Genomic DNA, 18,166 nt, shown 5'->3' on the forward strand with positions numbered 1-18,166 from the left:
ATGCCAAATTTTAGAGTTTTATTTTAGTTTATTAATTAAGATAAAAAAACTTTTTTCCTGGGGCACATACTTAGGGCCCGCTAGCTCCGAAAGAGGGCACTTCTCAACCATAGTTTATATGGCACTTTGTCGTTAATTTTTTATGTACTTTCTACCCCTTAAGTATACGACAATCAATGTTACTCATGTTGTGTTTTTAGCAGTTTCCCTCCATTCCCCTCTATCTGACGTACTTCTAATGCTGTCTTGGAAAGATTTCCCTGTAAACTGCTTCACCTGGTCCAGCCATCGTTTTGGAGAACGTCCTCTAGGTCGTGTACCTTCCCTTGGACCATAAGTTTTTCGAGATTGTCATCTTTCCTCCTGCTGACATATTCAAAATACTTGAGAATGAGTTGTTTGATTTTAGTTGACAATCTGAGTATGGATGTCTGTCCAGGGAATCCTCAGTAGTCTTCTCCAGACCCACATCTCAAACGCATCCAACTTGGCGATGTCTGTGGCTTTTAAGGTCCAGGATTCTGCTGCGTATAGCGCAATTGGAAAAACGAGGGTGTCTACTAATTTGCATTTTGTTGTGGTTGTTATATGCCGATCTTTCCAAATTTTGTTGAGTTTGGTCATGGCCGTTTTGGCAAGAGCTATCCTTCTTCTGATTTCTTGCCTTGATCCGCCATTTCTGCTGATGTGGGCACCTAGATAAGTTATTTCCTCCACGTTCTCGACATCTTTAATATTAGGCATATCTTCCATGCTGTGCGTACGATCTATTAACATAAGTTTCGTTTTCTGACGGTTCAGTTGTAGACTCCAAGCTCACTCTCTCTACTCGCTCAATAAGACTCGACATTTCCTGCTCATCTTTGGCGATAAGTGTGGTGTCATCAGCGTAGCGGATATTATCCATCCTTCTGCAAGCTACGACAACTCCTCCTTCCCAGCCTTCCAAGGCTTTCCTTATGATATATTCTCCATATACGTTAAACAATAAGGGTCACAGAACACAAACCTGCCGTACACCACGTTCCACGTTGAATCGTTAAGAGGTTCTTCCTTTAAGTGTTCTATTTAAAAAATTGTATCATAGAGTGAAAAAAACATTTTTTAAACACTTCTTAGGAAAGACATAAGCGAAAACAAACCTTGCTAACCTTTTTCTAAAACATCAGCCAACCAATCTTTATAAGCTTGCGAGATGTGCTCAAACTCTCTGATCTGATCTACGCGATAGACCTCTTCCTCCGGAATTGGAGCTAGAACCAGGCGAAAGTGATTCGAGTACAGGTGCAACCGCAACATGAGGTAGGTAGGCAACCAACATTGCTGGTTTTACTTATTTCACTCGTTGATAACGCACTGAACAGTTTTGACATCATTCAAGCCGAATAACACTGACGTAAACACTGTGGATAGGTCCAGTTCAATTTAAGTCAAACAGGTGGCAGAATTTCTGTATTTTTGGAATTTTAGTTTAAAACGACACAAAAAAAAACTTTTGGAATGTTTGCTCTTGATGTTGCAACGTGGAAAAAAGCACTAGATGTAAGTATAACTTTCTTATCTTGAACGGCTAATCATTGAGATATCAGACTGATGAGTACGGTTCTGAAACTATTTACTAAAATCTTGGCAGAAGAAGTAATGTCAACTGTGATCTGTGAAGAACAGCAAGGGTTCAGAAATAACAGGTCTGCCATAGATGCCATATTTATAATACGCCAAATAACCGAAAAGGCCATAGAGTTCAACAAGACCTTATTCAGGCATTCGATGTTCTAACTCTACTAAAAAAAAGACATTCACCCCTTAGTTAACATCCTAATAGATGAAATCTTTAATGAAGTAAAACAACCTGGAAGAGGATACCGAATAGGAGATAAAGAAATTTAAATATTATGCTATGCTGATGACGCAGTGATCATCTCGGAAGACGAAGGTAACCTACAGAGACTCCTGTATAAATTCCAACAAATTGCAGATACGTTCAAAATGCAAATATCCACAAAGAAAACAAAATCACTTACAGTATCTAGATAACCGATGTAAACTAGCGAGTGTAGAACAAGTGATGTCTTTCAAATATCTAGTGGCAAGTAATAGGAACTTAAAGGATGAAGTGAAATCCAAAATAACAAAGTCAGAATATCCAAAACTGGTCATGACATAGAGCGAAGAATACAACAACTAAACGACAAAATGCGAACACTAATATCAATAACATGACATATTTGTACGGAAGAGAAATGAAGAATTAAGGGAAATATGTGAGAGCCAAGATGTATTGTGATGGGAAATTGAAGAAGAGAATGGAGAGACCACGTGGACAGAATGCCAGATGATCAGATTGATGCACAATTTGATGTTCTGATTTGTTTTTAAACACCAAAAGCTCTTTTCAAAGATATTACGAAATAAAGGTCAACAATATCTGCATGAGAAATATAAGAATACAGCTCCTCAACAAAGCCAAAGAGAATTTTGCAACTAAGCATTATTAGGTTTTTACGGTTACCGAGATTCCAATACATATAGAACCAATTTGGAACACACTGTATACTATTTAAAATAAGGTTTCAGAGCATAGTAAAAGACAATTGAATTATGTCATATTTGTGCCATTTGTACGGGAGTTTCTTATTAAAAATTTATCCTACAATAAAGTTTAAATTACTAAAGTTAATAGAAATTATCTACAACTTTCCCAACTTAAATTAAGTTGACGTAAAATGCCAAATTTGGTCAAAATTTTTCACATTATTGCTTCATTTGATTGTATTTTTTTCTCTGATTTCCAATACATGCAGTTTGTTTAGTTAATTTTTGATAGATAGGATTACACAGCATTTTGCTTACATATAGTGAGTTTGAAATTAACAATAATTTGAATAAACCACCAAATATTTAAACTTTTAATAATACAGCCAACAATTTGTGTGAGATAAGTGGTTCTGATTGCAAACAAAATTATTCTTATTAACCAATATCAAGTATCCATCGAGTAACTTACAACGAGACACCCTGTACAATGTTTGTATTATAAATATTAAAATGCAAGTTAGAATATCAAGGCTAGCTCAATTAGCATTCGCAGTTTCAATTAAGATGGAAATAAAAGGAGGACTTCTTGCTTAATATTTTACATTCAATTTTACTGTAAAAATTTAGTTTTTTGAGTAGTTTGTTCAATCATTTTATACAAAAGCTGTTCTTATACCGAAATGCAGAAACACTTTGATTCAAATGCTTGAGAACAATAACAATAGCCAAAAATTTTGATTGATAAACTTTAAATACGTTAGAATTGGTTCAAAGTCTACCAAAAAGCTGCTGTAACGATAAACCAACTTCAAGCAACATCTGATAGAGCAAAACAATAACAAACCCGAACTCCAAAAATACTAGACTAACTGACTTGGAATTTCAATTTTTAATTTGGCAACAAATTTGCGTAGCGTTTCTGATCCACTAGTTTATTAATAGCGATGTGTTTGCTCGGAACTACATACAAAGGCACTACCGGTCCCGAATAAGTACGACTCGACAAACTATTGTCCGATGGTGATTGGCGGGGTTTAGAGGAAATTTTCGCGTTGAAAGCCGGGAGGCGACTGCCGAAATTTTCCTCAAAATCTATTATTGGCACTCGAAAACGTCTAGGTGCCAAAAAATCGAACACGCTGGGCGACTATTCAAGTTTGCGGTACATTAAGCGGATTAAAAGTGCTTAAAACACTTTGCTCTAATTTACACTGTTATCCAGGGTTGCTTAGCAATGAACTATAATTTGACACAGTGGCGGGTAGGTATACTTCTAAAATTCCCTCAAGTACAACTGAATACTGAACCAGGCGTCCACAACACTAAAACTCTAATATGAACACTGGATCCAGACTTAATTGTCGAGCCAGTAAAAAATGCAAAATCTAAGCCACTGAAAAAAGAACAAAATACACGCCAAAAGACAAGTTCGGCAAGGGGACGTAATATCTCCAAAACTATTCACAAAAAAGCTAAAATGGCAAAACAATGGATTGAACATACATGGTGCTTACACAATCTAAGATTTACCGACGATATTGCACGATTTGCAAAAGATTGATCGACAACAGGAATTGATTGATATGTTGAAAGAACTGCAAGATGCGGCTGCAAGAGTTGAATTACACATGAACTACACAAATTCACCAGATGCAGACGAAACTATACAAATTCATGACAGCGCAATGAAAAGGACAAAAACATTCATATACGAGTACCTTGACGAAGCTAGAAGCTATAACACCGGACCAACAAAATCAAAAAATGGAGATTGATGGAAGAATTAGATTCCTACGGAAAATTAAAGAATTTCTTCAGCATGAATAGCCCAATGACTGTAAAAACAAAAGTCTATAACGAGTGTATACTGCCTGTTGTCACGTATGGTTGCGAGACCTGGGTAATAACCAGAAAGATCAAACATAAGTACATCAGAGAGCCATGGAAAGACGAATTTTAGGAATTTTCCTGAGAGATCACAAAACCAATATATGGATAAATGAAAAAACCAAAGATTTCGACATAATAAAAAAGATTGGTTTCCTAAAATGATAATAAGCAGGACACGCGACCAGACACATACAAACAACTAGAGGGGTATATCACTGAATGGAGAGCTTGGGAAGAGAGAAGAAGTGTTGGAAGATCTCAGCAAAGATGGTACGACAAAAAGGTTGCAGGCTTAGATTGTTATCGAGTTGGGCAAAATCGAAACAAATGACCAAATTTGAAAGAGGCCTTCTATATCCAAAGGATAGAAAACATCTAAAATAGGAAATAGGATTGTCAAACTTGACACCTTTTCTTTGGAGGCTTATCTTTCTTCTTTTCAATTATTTTTCTGTTAAATCTGGTAGAATATAATTTTTAGCACAAAACTCTAATTTTAGCGTCTTTGGAACTCTTCTTTAAATTTTTATTCTTCTAATTTGGACCAAACACCGTTTTTAGCGCAAAAGTTGCTTTATCTAATTTTGACATCTTTGCTATTTCTTTTCTTCTCTCTTTGCACTATTCTTCTTTTAATTTGATTGATAACCATTTTAGTCAATTCCATTTTCAAATATTGGCGGCTTTTTCTATTATTTTTTTGGGAGCCTTATCTTTATTCTTTTCAATTATTTTTCTGTTAAATCTGGTAGAATATAATTTTTAGCTCAAAACTTTAATTTTGGCGTCTTTAGAATTTCAATTCCTTTCAATTTATTCTGTTAATTTGGAGAAAAAACCGTTTTTAGCGCAAAAGTTGTATTCTAATTTTGACACCTTTGCTATTTTTTTCTTCTCTCTCTTGAACTTTTCTTACTCTTCTTCTTTTAATCTGATTCGATAATTATTTTAATCAATTCTATTTTTAAATATTGACGCCTTTTCCTATTATTTTCTTTAGAGCCTTTTCATCATTCGTTTCAATTATCTTTCTTTTAATCTGGTATAATACAATTTTTGACACAAAACCCTAATTTTGGCACCTTTTATTCTGATTTCAGTGATGTATCAGTTTCTATCATTTTCTGAGTAAAATTAGTCAAAAACTTTACTAAAAACTAATATTGTATTGACTTTCTGTTGAATGAACATCACTTGACAGTACTCGTCAAATGAGATTAATCGTTTTACCCATATTTTCAATTTTAATGTAATTTTCAAGTGAAGAAAAACCAGAAACTTGGTTTTATTGGAAATTTTTTATCAACCCTTATGAAAGCTTCTTCTTCTCTTCTTATTCATATTTAAAATCTCGCGATCTGTTAGTTTTGCAGGTTCCTCTGGATCAGTTCCTGGAAGGTGGACAGTCAGCTGTCCTTCCATCTTTTAGGTGGTCTTCCAGGTGCTCTTTTCCCTATTGGTTTCCCTTCAAGTGCGATGCGTGGCAGTGTTCCCTCTTCCATTCTTCTCACGTGAGCATACCAATATCGTTTCCTTTGTCTCCTCCATCTTACGATGTCTTGCACCCCACATTGTTCCCTAAAGTCAGTGTTCCTAATTCGGTCTATTCTTGTTTTTCCCATTATAGTCGTGAGAGTTTTCATTTCGGCTACTCGAAGCATTCGTTTTGTTGCCTGATACAAGTCTTATAGATCCTAACCTTGCTATCCTTTCGCATATATTCATTCGCCCATATTATCTGCCTTAAGCAGCCCGCCATGGCAGACGCTTTGTTGATCTGGCTTCTTAGGTCCTTCACTGGGTCGTGATAACTCGACAGATCCATATTTTGAATTGTGAGACTTGCTCGATGATTTTGTCCTGAACTACCAGCTTACATCTTACGGGATCTTTAACGAAGGATATGCTTTTCGTTTTTTTGATAGATATGGTCATGTTCATCGCTTGGCAGACCTGGCAGAATTTGTGTAGTTGTCTCTGTAGATCGTCCTCCGCGAAAATAGCCGCGGAAAAGCGAACTCTATCAAATGCCTTGGTCAAATCAATGAAGCAGACATATGCTGGTGTATTAAATTCGATTGATTTTTCTTTTAGTTGTTTGATAATGAATATGGCGTCGGTCGTGGATCTGTTTCGTCTGAAGTCTTGTTTGTTATTTGTGTTTCAAGTCTTTCCTTCAAAATGCCGGTTCTTGAATATAGGGATAGTTAGTTATACTTTTGTGCCATTCCGTAGGTATTTTCGATGTTTCTAAAATTTTGTTGTAGAGGATTTTTAGATGTTTTCCTAGTTTAGGTCCGACATATTTCAGAAGTTCGTTTGGGATGATGCCTGTCCCGGGAGCTTTTCTGTTTTTCAATTTCTGCCATTACCTCTTCTTCGTTCAGTGTTATTTGATGGTTTGTATTGTAAGCAAGATAAGTATACTTTAAATATTTGAAAAGGTAAGGACATCAGTTAATCTTGTCAGACAATTACAGTCAATTGATGTTAATATAACAGAAACTTAAAAAAAATTGTAAGTCAACTAAGACAATATTTCTTGTTATTGAAATTTTTGACTAATTGCAAACATCACTGAAATGAAAAAAGACGTTTTTCATTCATTTTCATTACAAGGTAAATCCAATAAACTGATGCTACTAGTTGCATAAACCATCAGGTAAATACGATTTTATTACAATGTATCAAACTTGTAAATTATGTGCAATTGGCCAGCTGCCAGCAAAACGTTTGACATCACACAACCGCGTAAAGCATTTCAATTATGTCAGTTTGGGTGCAATGCAATAACGACAAAATATGGATGAGTAAAACAGCAAATCTAATTTGTTTAAAACAATATTGAAGCTGGGAAAAACTGCGTGTTAGTCTAATATACCTGGTTGCCAATCGCTTATTATGATTTGCCAAAACACAAAAAATTCATTAAAACTTATGACACATTTTGCATCTGTTGCTCGTAAATTTTGAGAACTTGAGCATCGCAGTAACTGTTTCGTTCACTCACTTTCTGGTTAACATATAATTATGCGAATATCCAAATTGATAAGTATTCTTAAGTCTAATCACATGTCGTAGCCGAATTGTCGATGTAATACACAATACAAATAAAAAAATATAAATAATAGTCCCAGTTAGACTGCTTTCCCAATAATTATCGTCGATTGTAAAACCTTCAAACGATTAGTCAGGTGTTGATTAAAGTCATTTGACTTCGACACTTAATACTACTTAAATTAGTTAGAAGGAAAGTGTAGACTTACCTAGATCTGATATATTTACTTTTTCTAAGAATGGGTCCACGACAGGCAACTGCAAAGAAAAATAATATTAGAAAACAATGACTTATACTTGGAATAAAACTATTGTACACTAACCAAAAAACGTCTGAAAACCTTGGGGCTGTGCAAGTTTTTTTTAACGTTCGTAGACAATCTGGAATACCAATTAAAAAGACCATTCGAAATTTGCGGTGATTGCAATATAGTAAGAGACGGCTTTGAAATCTTTCTGATTCGTTCGGAAGATCCGTTTTCAAAGTATTGTCCATTTCTGGTTGGTTCGGAAATTTTTCTGACGGGTATTTTCTGGGTAAATACATCCGAAGTCGGTTTGGCAATGGTTTTTCCTTCGGCTTCCCCAAACGAATGCAGTCGACGAAAGAAAGTTTTCCGGCGACATTGAGGTGCCGTAGACTCATTTGTAGTCATAATAGGTCGGTAAAGGTCAAAAACAATAAACAGGTGAATAATCAGTCACATTGTATTTTGATATCACGTTTGAAGTTTATACTGGAGTGCCACTTCGGTTAAATCTGATATGCGTTGATAAGAATTCAGTTAGTTTTTCAGGTCAATTTCGAGTGATTGATGATGTTTCTTAGAGATGTAAATCACTCATTACAACCAATTGGTTTATTATAAAATATGTGGTGATTTAGTCTAGACTAGCTACATTTAATGACATCGGATTTCATTATTCATCATTCATTCATTTCATTTAAAACCAGTAAACTTGCAACAAATGTTGTTATAGTCAAAATTGTACCCATCTAAATATTCGTCAAGCAGGTGAAAAAATGGCGCGTTCCGAAATGACTAATCTTGAATATCATTGATCAAAAAGTATGTTCACTCATCCTTTATTCATACTCCAAGATCTTTTGTCTTTGTCCCTAGTTTTAGATGAGTTAAAAAACTACATATCCACATAACTTACAGCTAAGTTACTGACTGATTCTCCAGTTGGAGATAGTTTTCTGCGGCTATTTATAGTTACTGATCTATTTCCATTTAAATTCAATATTTTGCATCATGTTTGCAAAGCAGAAATTGTCCTGCAAGCTTTAAAATGATCTCCAATTTGGTCCAAGAATTACGTTTGCAAAATTTCTATTTCTACATAATAATTCTGTTTTAGAATACATTAATTCGATCTCTCATTTGTTCTTCATAAATGTAGTTATTTTGGTTTTACTGACCGACATTTTCTTAGAAATGTTGATAAAATAGGAGTCGTCAGCTTAAATTGACGTAAATTGGAGGAAGCACGAATTTGGAACGGGCTTTGTGATTAGAAAAGATCTCCAGAATATACTTGAATTCAAACCAATAAGTGAAGGAATATGCTACATCAGACTTAAAGGACAATGGTACAACATCTCGATCATTTCAGCGCATGCACCAACTGAGGAGAAGGATGAAGCTACCAAAGATGCCTTCTACGATGCCCTAGAAAGTATCCAATGATAATGACCAAAGGCTTATAGAAACAGCTGCAGCTAACAACATGATGATAAAGTCAACCATGTTCCCACATAAGGACGTTCAACAGACCTGGGTCTCAAATGATCACATCAGCCGAAACCAGATCGACCATATCATTACAGATGTTAGAAGCCTAAGTGGAATAGATGGGGACACAGACCATTACTTAGTCCGCGCAAGAGTCTCTCCCAGTCTATCCCAAAATGGAACATAGATGAGCTGCAGAATGAGACAAAACAACAATATAGAGAAAAACTCAAGCAAACACTAAACCCTAACACAGAAGGTAGTAACTGCAGAAATTATAACAAAGACCGCCAAAAGTGTCTTTGGAAAAAGTAAAAGAGAGGACAAAAACATGGTTCGACGAGGAATGCCAAAAACAGCTAGGAAAAGGACAAACAGAAAGGAAGAGAATGATGTAACTACCAACAAACGAAAGTAGAGTCAAAACAAAATTTGTCGAAAAGAAACAAGAAAAGTAATAAAAGCGAAGAAAAGAAGATATGAACGACAGAAGTATGAAGCAATGGAAAGAGGTCAATCTCTTGGGAGAAGAGAGGATTTAAGCCCAGATCTATACCAACACTGAAGAACAATCAATCAATCGTTTCGGTAAACAAATGTGGGGTTGTTTAGTTACCTAAGTTATTACTGTCAGTAAATATTTATTTAAGTAACTTCGAGTTCTAGTTAATCTGAGAGTTAACGGCTATTAGTGTCAGCGGAATATAAAATACCATGGAAATTGTAATCAGGAAGAAAATGTATAATTGTTACAGTCATTTCAAAATATTGTCATTACATTATTGCTATGACTGATATAAAGTTCTATTTCAGTACAATCTCATTAGCATGCAATTAAGGAGCCTGTTAGAAACAACAAAAAACAAGTTAGGTGATTTCTTTCGCATTAGCATTCAAAACAATTTTCTAGGAAAAATCTTGCTGTCGCAATGTAAAGTTAATCTTAGCAAAACAATCTAAAATAAATAAAATGTAAGAATTTTAAAAATAAAACTTGCCTATTAAATACAACCTATATGTAATAACATAAATTAATTTTTTTAATGAAAAAGTCCAGAACTATTATTAGTTATAGTTATTCATGTATCAAAGGCATTAAGTTTAGTTTATTGCCTGAGGGCGATGCATTTTTAACACATTTTTTCTCATTCGTTTTGGGAGATTGCCATGCCACTAATAGTTCACTCTTTTTACCACTGATTTTCTATGTTTGTATATTTTGTAAATTTCCATTCATGATAAAAATATTCCAAAAGTTGATAAAGTGTCCATTGTGTTGCATGGCGCTGCAAATCAAGAAACTGCAACTATAATTTGTTTGAACTACAAAACAATTTGTCAAAATCAATAAATAAACAGGAAAATCCTGAACTTCCAGACCAACAAAGGCTACACAAAACCTACTACCTACGAAATCAAAGAAAGGACAAATTTGTAAAAAAAATTGCAAAATCCGTGTAGAAGACTTTACATGAAACTTGTTTTCCTAAAGTACTTAAGTGATCTCCCAAAAACATTGTCCCCAAATTCCTTATGCTCCAAATACTCAAAGATAAAAAGACGTTATTAGCGAATAACAGTGTAAACATAGGTAATTACCATAATTTTAGCATATATTTGAAGCAAGGATCAGATGGATTTCACCCAAAAAAGGCTCCGAAAAGATGTTTTAAAATGTATTTCCCAGATACTGAATGAAACGTTTTTAATAGACAAAGTTGCCTTACTGTTTGGTGTAATTGATATATGCCAACGACAACAGCTAGTAAATATGTTAATTACTCACGAAGAAGATAATCAGTGATAAATGTACATTATTTTGAGTCTTAGACATGAGATTATACATGTTTTTGCGATCACATGGTTGGAATATTCTTGCAACTACAGACAAGGCGAATGGACTAGCCAATAGGAAAAAACCTATTTAAAAAAATTCTTTTGGTCACTGCAAAACTTTTGGATTTGAGCGATCCAGAAAAAACAGATCATAGTTTGGTAAATAGAAAATCACTCACACCAGACTAAAGATTCTGAAGGGTATATCAAGAACAGTATTTTGTCAAAAAATCTATTACAGTACAAACTTTTCTTGGAAATCTTAACGAAGAGGCTGACACCTAAACTTGATTTCTATCGGCCCAAGGGACAGGCAGGCTTTAAAGCAGGATATGGCACAAATGACAATTTGAAAATCATGATGATATTGATTGAAAAATGTATGGAGTATAACATACCACTGGTTCCTACAATTACGAAAAGGCTTTTGAGTCTCTAGAACCTGAAACTTCGAATATAAGAACGAAGATACAGAAAAATTCAGCGTAGGCCGTGGGGTAAGACAAGGAGACAATATTTCACCAAAATTGTTAAAGGCAACTCTAGAGTCAATATTTAAGAACATTCAATGGCAAGAACTGGGCATCAACATGAGATTTGCCGATGACATCGTATTAATAGCAGACAACATAGGAGATACATTCACGTAAAACTATGTCTGAAAAAGCAGGATTAAGGATAAACTGAGAAAACTAAGCTTATGAGAAATATAATTATTGACACACACCTACAAATATCTGGAACATAAGATCAAAATAAGCAGAGACAATCAGACACATGAAATACAAAGACGCTTAGGTCTGACATTAGCAGTATTTGGCAAACTAAGCCATATTCTGTGAAGTTCAATTGCCATGTGTCTCAAACAAGGTGTATGCAAGAAGTGCAAACTTATGGAGCAGAGGCTTTTTCATAACGATGACGCAGGAATCCGCTCATAACTCAGAACCACACAAGGAGCCATGGAACTTGCAATGCTAAGCCTCCGAGATCGCATCACAAATCATGCAAAGATCGGGAGTCCAAGACGTTGTCGAAAGAATAGCAACGCTAAAGTGGAACTGGGCATGACAGCAAGAACACAAGATGGTGGACAAGACGAATCATGGAATAGAGGCTCAGAAACTATAAAAGAAACCGTGGACGACCACCATATGAACTGATGACGTGAAAAGAATAGCAGAAAACTGGGTACAAGCGACAAAAGTAGAAAAAACTGAGAGAGGTTATGTCCTGCAATTGGCTGAATAATGTTAGTTTTGTCAAAAAATACAGTTTTAACGATGCTAGCAATAAAATTATACTTTCTGAATGGATTTGCTGCTGATCATTCCAGAATAGTCAATTTAGCATATCGCTAGATGAGCTTCCTGGTTGAATTTTGAACTTAATACAAAAGCCATTTTTGGGAATATGTAACTATATTCCGGAGGACATAGCAAAATATTCCACTAAATTGCATCATTTGAGTAGATATTTTTATTATGTATCAAGTATCAAGAACGACTTTTTGTTACTTTGTTGCTTACCTATTTAGTGGGCCTTTGTGTATCTGTGTTGTGTGTTAACTATGTGATGGGTTTACAGCTACTTTATGACTTTGCGGGGCCATAAAGTAACTTTATGCCCGCGCGAGCATAATGTAACATTTTTATGTCTTTGATAACTAAGTAGTAAAAACCCAATAATCAAATTTGCTCTAACATGAAAATGAACCTTTCCAGTGTTCACAAAGTGAAGTTAAGATATTCAATTAGCAGAATGTCATCAAACAAATATTTTACCAATCACTAATTGCCCTGCATTTTTGTAGATTTAATAGGACCGGTATTATAACATCAGCTGATTGATAAAAAGAAAATACACGTGCGTAATCAATAAACAAATAAGCAATATGCGTTAAGGGCAATAAACTATTACGTATGTGGTATGTGAAATATCAAAAATAGTTATTAATTATATAAGGGGATTAACAAGCCTTTAATTCACGAGAAAAAAATGACATTTTTGCGAGAAGATTAGAAAGAAAAGGTTCTATTACCCTATTTTTTTTAATGTGAAGAAACGGTTTGCGGTTCCTTCAATGTGGACAAAATAATCGATGTTAAAACTGCATAGAAGTATGGTAAACTTACTTCATGATTAAAATCCGCATCAAGAAATTGCAATCCGAAGAGGGCAAAGATACTGGAGAGAGAACAAATTGAAGAGTTTTTGAGAAAAGCACCGGATCAGGAATGTTTACAAGTTAAGGTAGGAAGTTTACGATGTTAATATTTCAATTTACATATGAAATGCTTAAACCTTTTACAAGTTGCACCCACGTTGCATTCACAATTATTGAAGAAGCTTTTTCAGTCAATGCTGTAGAAATATGTCAAAAATACATAAATTTGCGACCTAAAACTGCTGATGGGAGATATGTGAATGGAAAATGTACTACACAAAAAAATGTACTCAAGTGGATTGGAAAACAATGTTCGTGTATTAGAAGGGGTTTAATCCACGCCAAACAGACGTATTAAACCTTTATAATATACCAGTCGTGGATACAGTATATTATTCTCCTTTAATTGAATAATAAACTGAGTTTCGTTTAGATACCAGGATCATAAAAGATTGGCAAATTTTAATTTAAGGTTACACGCTTTATGACACCTAAGGTAGGAACATAACCGTGATGAGGTTAATTGACGAAATTGAAAATAATTATTTAAACTGCCAGAATGTATTAAGTTATATGATTTGACTGTAACAGATTTAATTTAAAAAATATCTAGAGTACATTATTTGTTAATAATCATTGATGTGTCAGTGTTGAATTCACTTTTAAAAATTCTACACACAAAAAAAACATCCTCGTCCTTTTTTTAAATCACCAATTAAAAAAAATCAATTTTGAAATTGGCAACCGAATAACCGCGTCTAATGAAAAACATCAATTACTCTCAAGGACTGGAAATCTAATCCTCTGGGTGATTTATTAAATCTTGCTTTTGATTGACAGGAAATGGCAATGAAGGTGATAGAAATAGATGTATTCCAATACACTTGGCGTTGAATATTTCAACTACTATCCAAATAGAGAAACGTGGAATGTCATAGAACATACCTTTTTCGTTATTATCCTGTATTTATTAGAGTAATTCGAATTAATAATCATGGGTTTTTCCATAATCCGGTGCACAAAAAGATTGTTTTCCAAACTTGAATTTTCTGGAACACTTCTTTCATTTTCAATGGATTCCTGCGTTTGCAACTTGCGGATACATTTCACCGTTTTGTAAAGTAAATAAGCACCGATCAAAGCCATATATACGCGAAAAATAAATTTAGCTTGTCATTTGTTCATTAACACGTATCACACTTTGTAAACAACAACCTACATTAACCGAACGTTGCTAAAAGCACCATGAATTCAGGACAGTTTTTCTTTGATTGATTCAGTAATCAGAACTATTTAACACTTTACGAAATATGAAAGCCAAAAGCATAAATTTCACATTTTTGTGAATTGCGTTATAGTTATTATAGCAATGAAAGATAAGTGGGTACTAACTTTAAACAGATAATAAACTCTCAGCAATTCAATTAAATAAATGACAATAAAATTCAATTGGGTTTACCTTGAAACAAAAATGATTCACAATTAAAATAGGTACATTTCGACTTTTTGTGAAATATTGGAACACAACAATAAGTAATTATTGTATTTTTAATCTTAAATAGTTTACTGTTTTTCAGAACATTCAAAGCTTTATTACCTAACGCAGGTTATTTTCCCGTAGTTTCTACGTGTCATTAAACTGAATCTAGATTTTTACAAATAGTAAACTTTATCATTATGATGGTTCAGTGGTGTTTCGGAAAATTTGCGAATACTGGAATGCAAAAAATGTTAGGTGTTAATTGAAACTAACTACTTAAACAACATGAAAATTAGTAACTAAAATATAAATGAAACGATATGTATTTGGTATTCGGATAATAATTATAAAAAACGAAACGCCAGAACAAATTTGATACAACAAATATTTGTTGAGAAACCACAATGGGTAATAACGTCTGTAATAAGTCTGAAATGTCGGAATTTGTACTTTATTTACAAAAAAGAAAGTTTTTTGGTAATTTACAGGACTTTGAAAATGCGTAAATAAATTCAAATCGAATATTTTCCCGCGTATATGACGTAGACGACTTTCAGCAGTTTTATTGGCTATGGCTGTCTGATGGTTGACAGCAGCTGATTTATAACCTCAAAGTCAAGTCACGAGTGAAGTCCGTAGAGCGCAATGTTGCCAAATAACACATTTTATAGCACGACAACTTTTTTATTTCACTGGACAAAAAGTAATTTCAAAACAGTGAGATGGTTATAGAAAAAGACCGTCTTTTATCGTTTCTAATTTGTCAAGATTAATTTGAATCGGTAAAAGTTTACAAACTGGCAACACGAAAGCGGGCCTAGAAAAAGCTGATGATAGAAGTGACTTCTCACACCTAATTGGTTGAAAACCGTCTACGTCATATCTAGCGGGCGTTTTTAATGTCACTATGAAATTTGAATCTTTTTATTTAATTCTTGTTATGTTAGACTTAGTATTTTAAAAAATAATAAAATACGTGTTTCATATTTTTTTGCGTCCTAATCAAATATAAAGTAAAAAAAAATATGTGGCATTAGCCCATTATGCCCTTTTTTGATAACCTGGTAAAATGCAAACTTTCAGTTTGAGTTTTAGAAAATATTAATTGAAATTCCAGAATTAAAGCCATAAAACTAGATTACTGAAGAAGACGACTAATTGAAATTTCCTTATTCACTCAATTTCGCAAATAATTTGGGTATGTAAAAGTATACTAAAACTATTTTATTAAAACTTTAATGGGTAAACAACATGTATCATTTCTGAATTTCAAACCAGACTCTGAGTGAGAAACTAATTAAATTCTAGTTAAGGTGAATAAAATAGTTATCAAGGGCACTATTACTATTACTGAAGGTCAAATTATTATTAATTTCGCAAGGTAAATACAATGTCAAGTTAAAAAATCAAGTTTTGCGACCAAAAAGTTAGCACAGACAAAATATGTGACGAATATCTACTTTTAGGTCCAAGCAAGCAAGAAAATTTACATGCATAATCGTTTGTCCAAACAAGAATTGACAACTTTGACTTTAATATACAATAATTATACAGTTTGTTTAAGAAATAAATTCGGCTGTATAACCCATGGAAATAAGAATGAAAAATTTTAAATCTACTTTGTTGCGGTAAAATCTAAAAATAAAGACTATTATAACTAATCATTGATTATCATTTACTGCAACAATTAAAATATTGCCTGAAATTTAGGTATCTAATTGTATTTATTCAATATCTTCATAAAGAATGAATTCCATATTATTCGATGGGTACCTACGTGATCGTCGACACGATTTGGAGCAAAATACCACTTTCCATATTTTACAGAACAATTTATTCAACATTGGTTAGGATATACAGCAATTTTTATTGCCAGTACTTGAGAATGTCTATTTATACGTACCGCTCTCAATATTTTCTGTTTGTTTATGTTGTAAACGTGGAAACTTAATTAATGTTGCTATGTTATTAGGCTAATTTATAAAGTAATGGAATCATTGATGAAATTATAATAACACGACTGTATGATTGGTTTATTTAATGTGAAAAATGTGACATTTCGAGAAATAATCTCACTAAATGCCGCTCGAGCTTAATTTTACATTCCAGCATGTTTCCTTACTAATTTCCCTCGTTCTAAAGGACTCGTGAAATTATGGAAAACATTCTCGATCATGAAAATTATCGGTTTTACCGAATTACCTCCGATAATATTTTATTGCCGTTAGCTTGGTTAATAAGTGTTTCACTTTTATTAAACTTTTGTGCAATTTTATTTGCATTTTTGCTACACTAAAACAACAAGTTAGTCAAAAACCGAGATACATAATATTGAAAATTTAGGATCTATTTCAATAAAGAAAAAATAAAGTCAAATATCTCGGAAGGGTTAACGTTTCAAAAATTTTGCAAAATAGCAAACATTTTGAGAATCAACCGAATGAACGCGGTTACACTCTGTCAATTGAACGTTAGATTTTAATTTAACTGTTTTTGTTTTTGTTTTTTGAGCACCCTGTATATGTTCAAACGTATTGCGGTTAGCAGAAAATAAAGGATCAGTTCAAGAGGAACATTTTATACATCTTTCAGTTGTTGAAACTCCTCAAATGATGGTAATACGAAATTTTCAAAATTTTGGTGCAATTACCAAAAAAAAAACTCGGAAACGGTTAGAGAGAGGTTGAGGTTAGCACGAGGTGGAAAAGCAATTCAAGACAAACATTTAGAGCTTTCCAGCGACTGTAAAGCCCCACAAATTGCAAAAATACAGGGTTTTTAAAATTTTGATGCAATTTCCAAAAAAAAAGTAAAAACAGTCGTATTATTTGGAAACTCTTAAAGTTACCGAAATTTTGTGAAAGACCAAAAATGTTCAAAATGACTTTCTGCACCCAGTGAACTAGTTACATTAAATTTGACTGTTTTTCCTTTGTGTTTTTAGAGGTCCTGTATATGTTCAATCGTGTTGCGGTTAGTACGAGATGGAAAAGCAATTCAAGACAAACATTTAGAGCTTTCCAGCGACTGTAAAGCCCTACAAATTGCAAAAATACAGGGTTTTTAAAATTTTGATGCAATTTCCAAAAAAAAAGTAAAAACAGTCGTATTATTTGGAAACTCTTCAAGTTACCGAAACTTTGTAAAAGAACAAAAATGTTCAGAATGACTTTCTGCACCCAGTGAACTAGTTACATTAAATTTGACTGTTTTTCCTTTGTGTTTTTAGAAGCCCTGTATCAGTTCAATCGTGTTGCGGTTAGTACGAGATGGAAAAGCAATTCAAGACAAACATTTAGAGCTTTCCAGCGACTGTAAAGCCCCACAAATGGCGGAAATACAAAATTTTCAAATTTTTATGCAAAAAAAAATGAAAATAGTCGAATTTTGCATTCAAATTCGACTGTTTTTTGGAGACCCAGAACATTTTGATTTTCAGAAACTAATTTCGAGAATTTA

At 33.7% G+C, this 18,166-nt stretch overlaps 1 protein-coding gene across 3 annotated transcripts in view; it reads right to left on the reverse strand.

Moving 5' to 3' along the window:
- Positions 1-18,166, reverse strand: part of SNF4Agamma (SNF4/AMP-activated protein kinase gamma subunit) — a 161,041-nt gene that overhangs the window by 21,633 nt on the left and 121,242 nt on the right. For all 3 annotated transcript variants that reach the window (XM_081974127.1, XM_081974125.1, XM_081974126.1), the window contains exon 11: positions 7,695-7,743. In XM_081974127.1, the coding sequence (XP_081830253.1) occupies positions 7,695-7,743 (49 nt within the window). The remainder of the gene's footprint in view (positions 1-7,694; positions 7,744-18,166) is intronic.

The sequence above is a fragment of the Ips typographus genome, linkage group LG2 (genome assembly GCF_016097725.1).
Source record: "Ips typographus isolate SLU linkage group LG2, UJ_Ityp_2.0, whole genome shotgun sequence".
Lineage (NCBI taxonomy): Eukaryota > Metazoa > Arthropoda > Insecta > Coleoptera > Curculionidae > Ips > Ips typographus.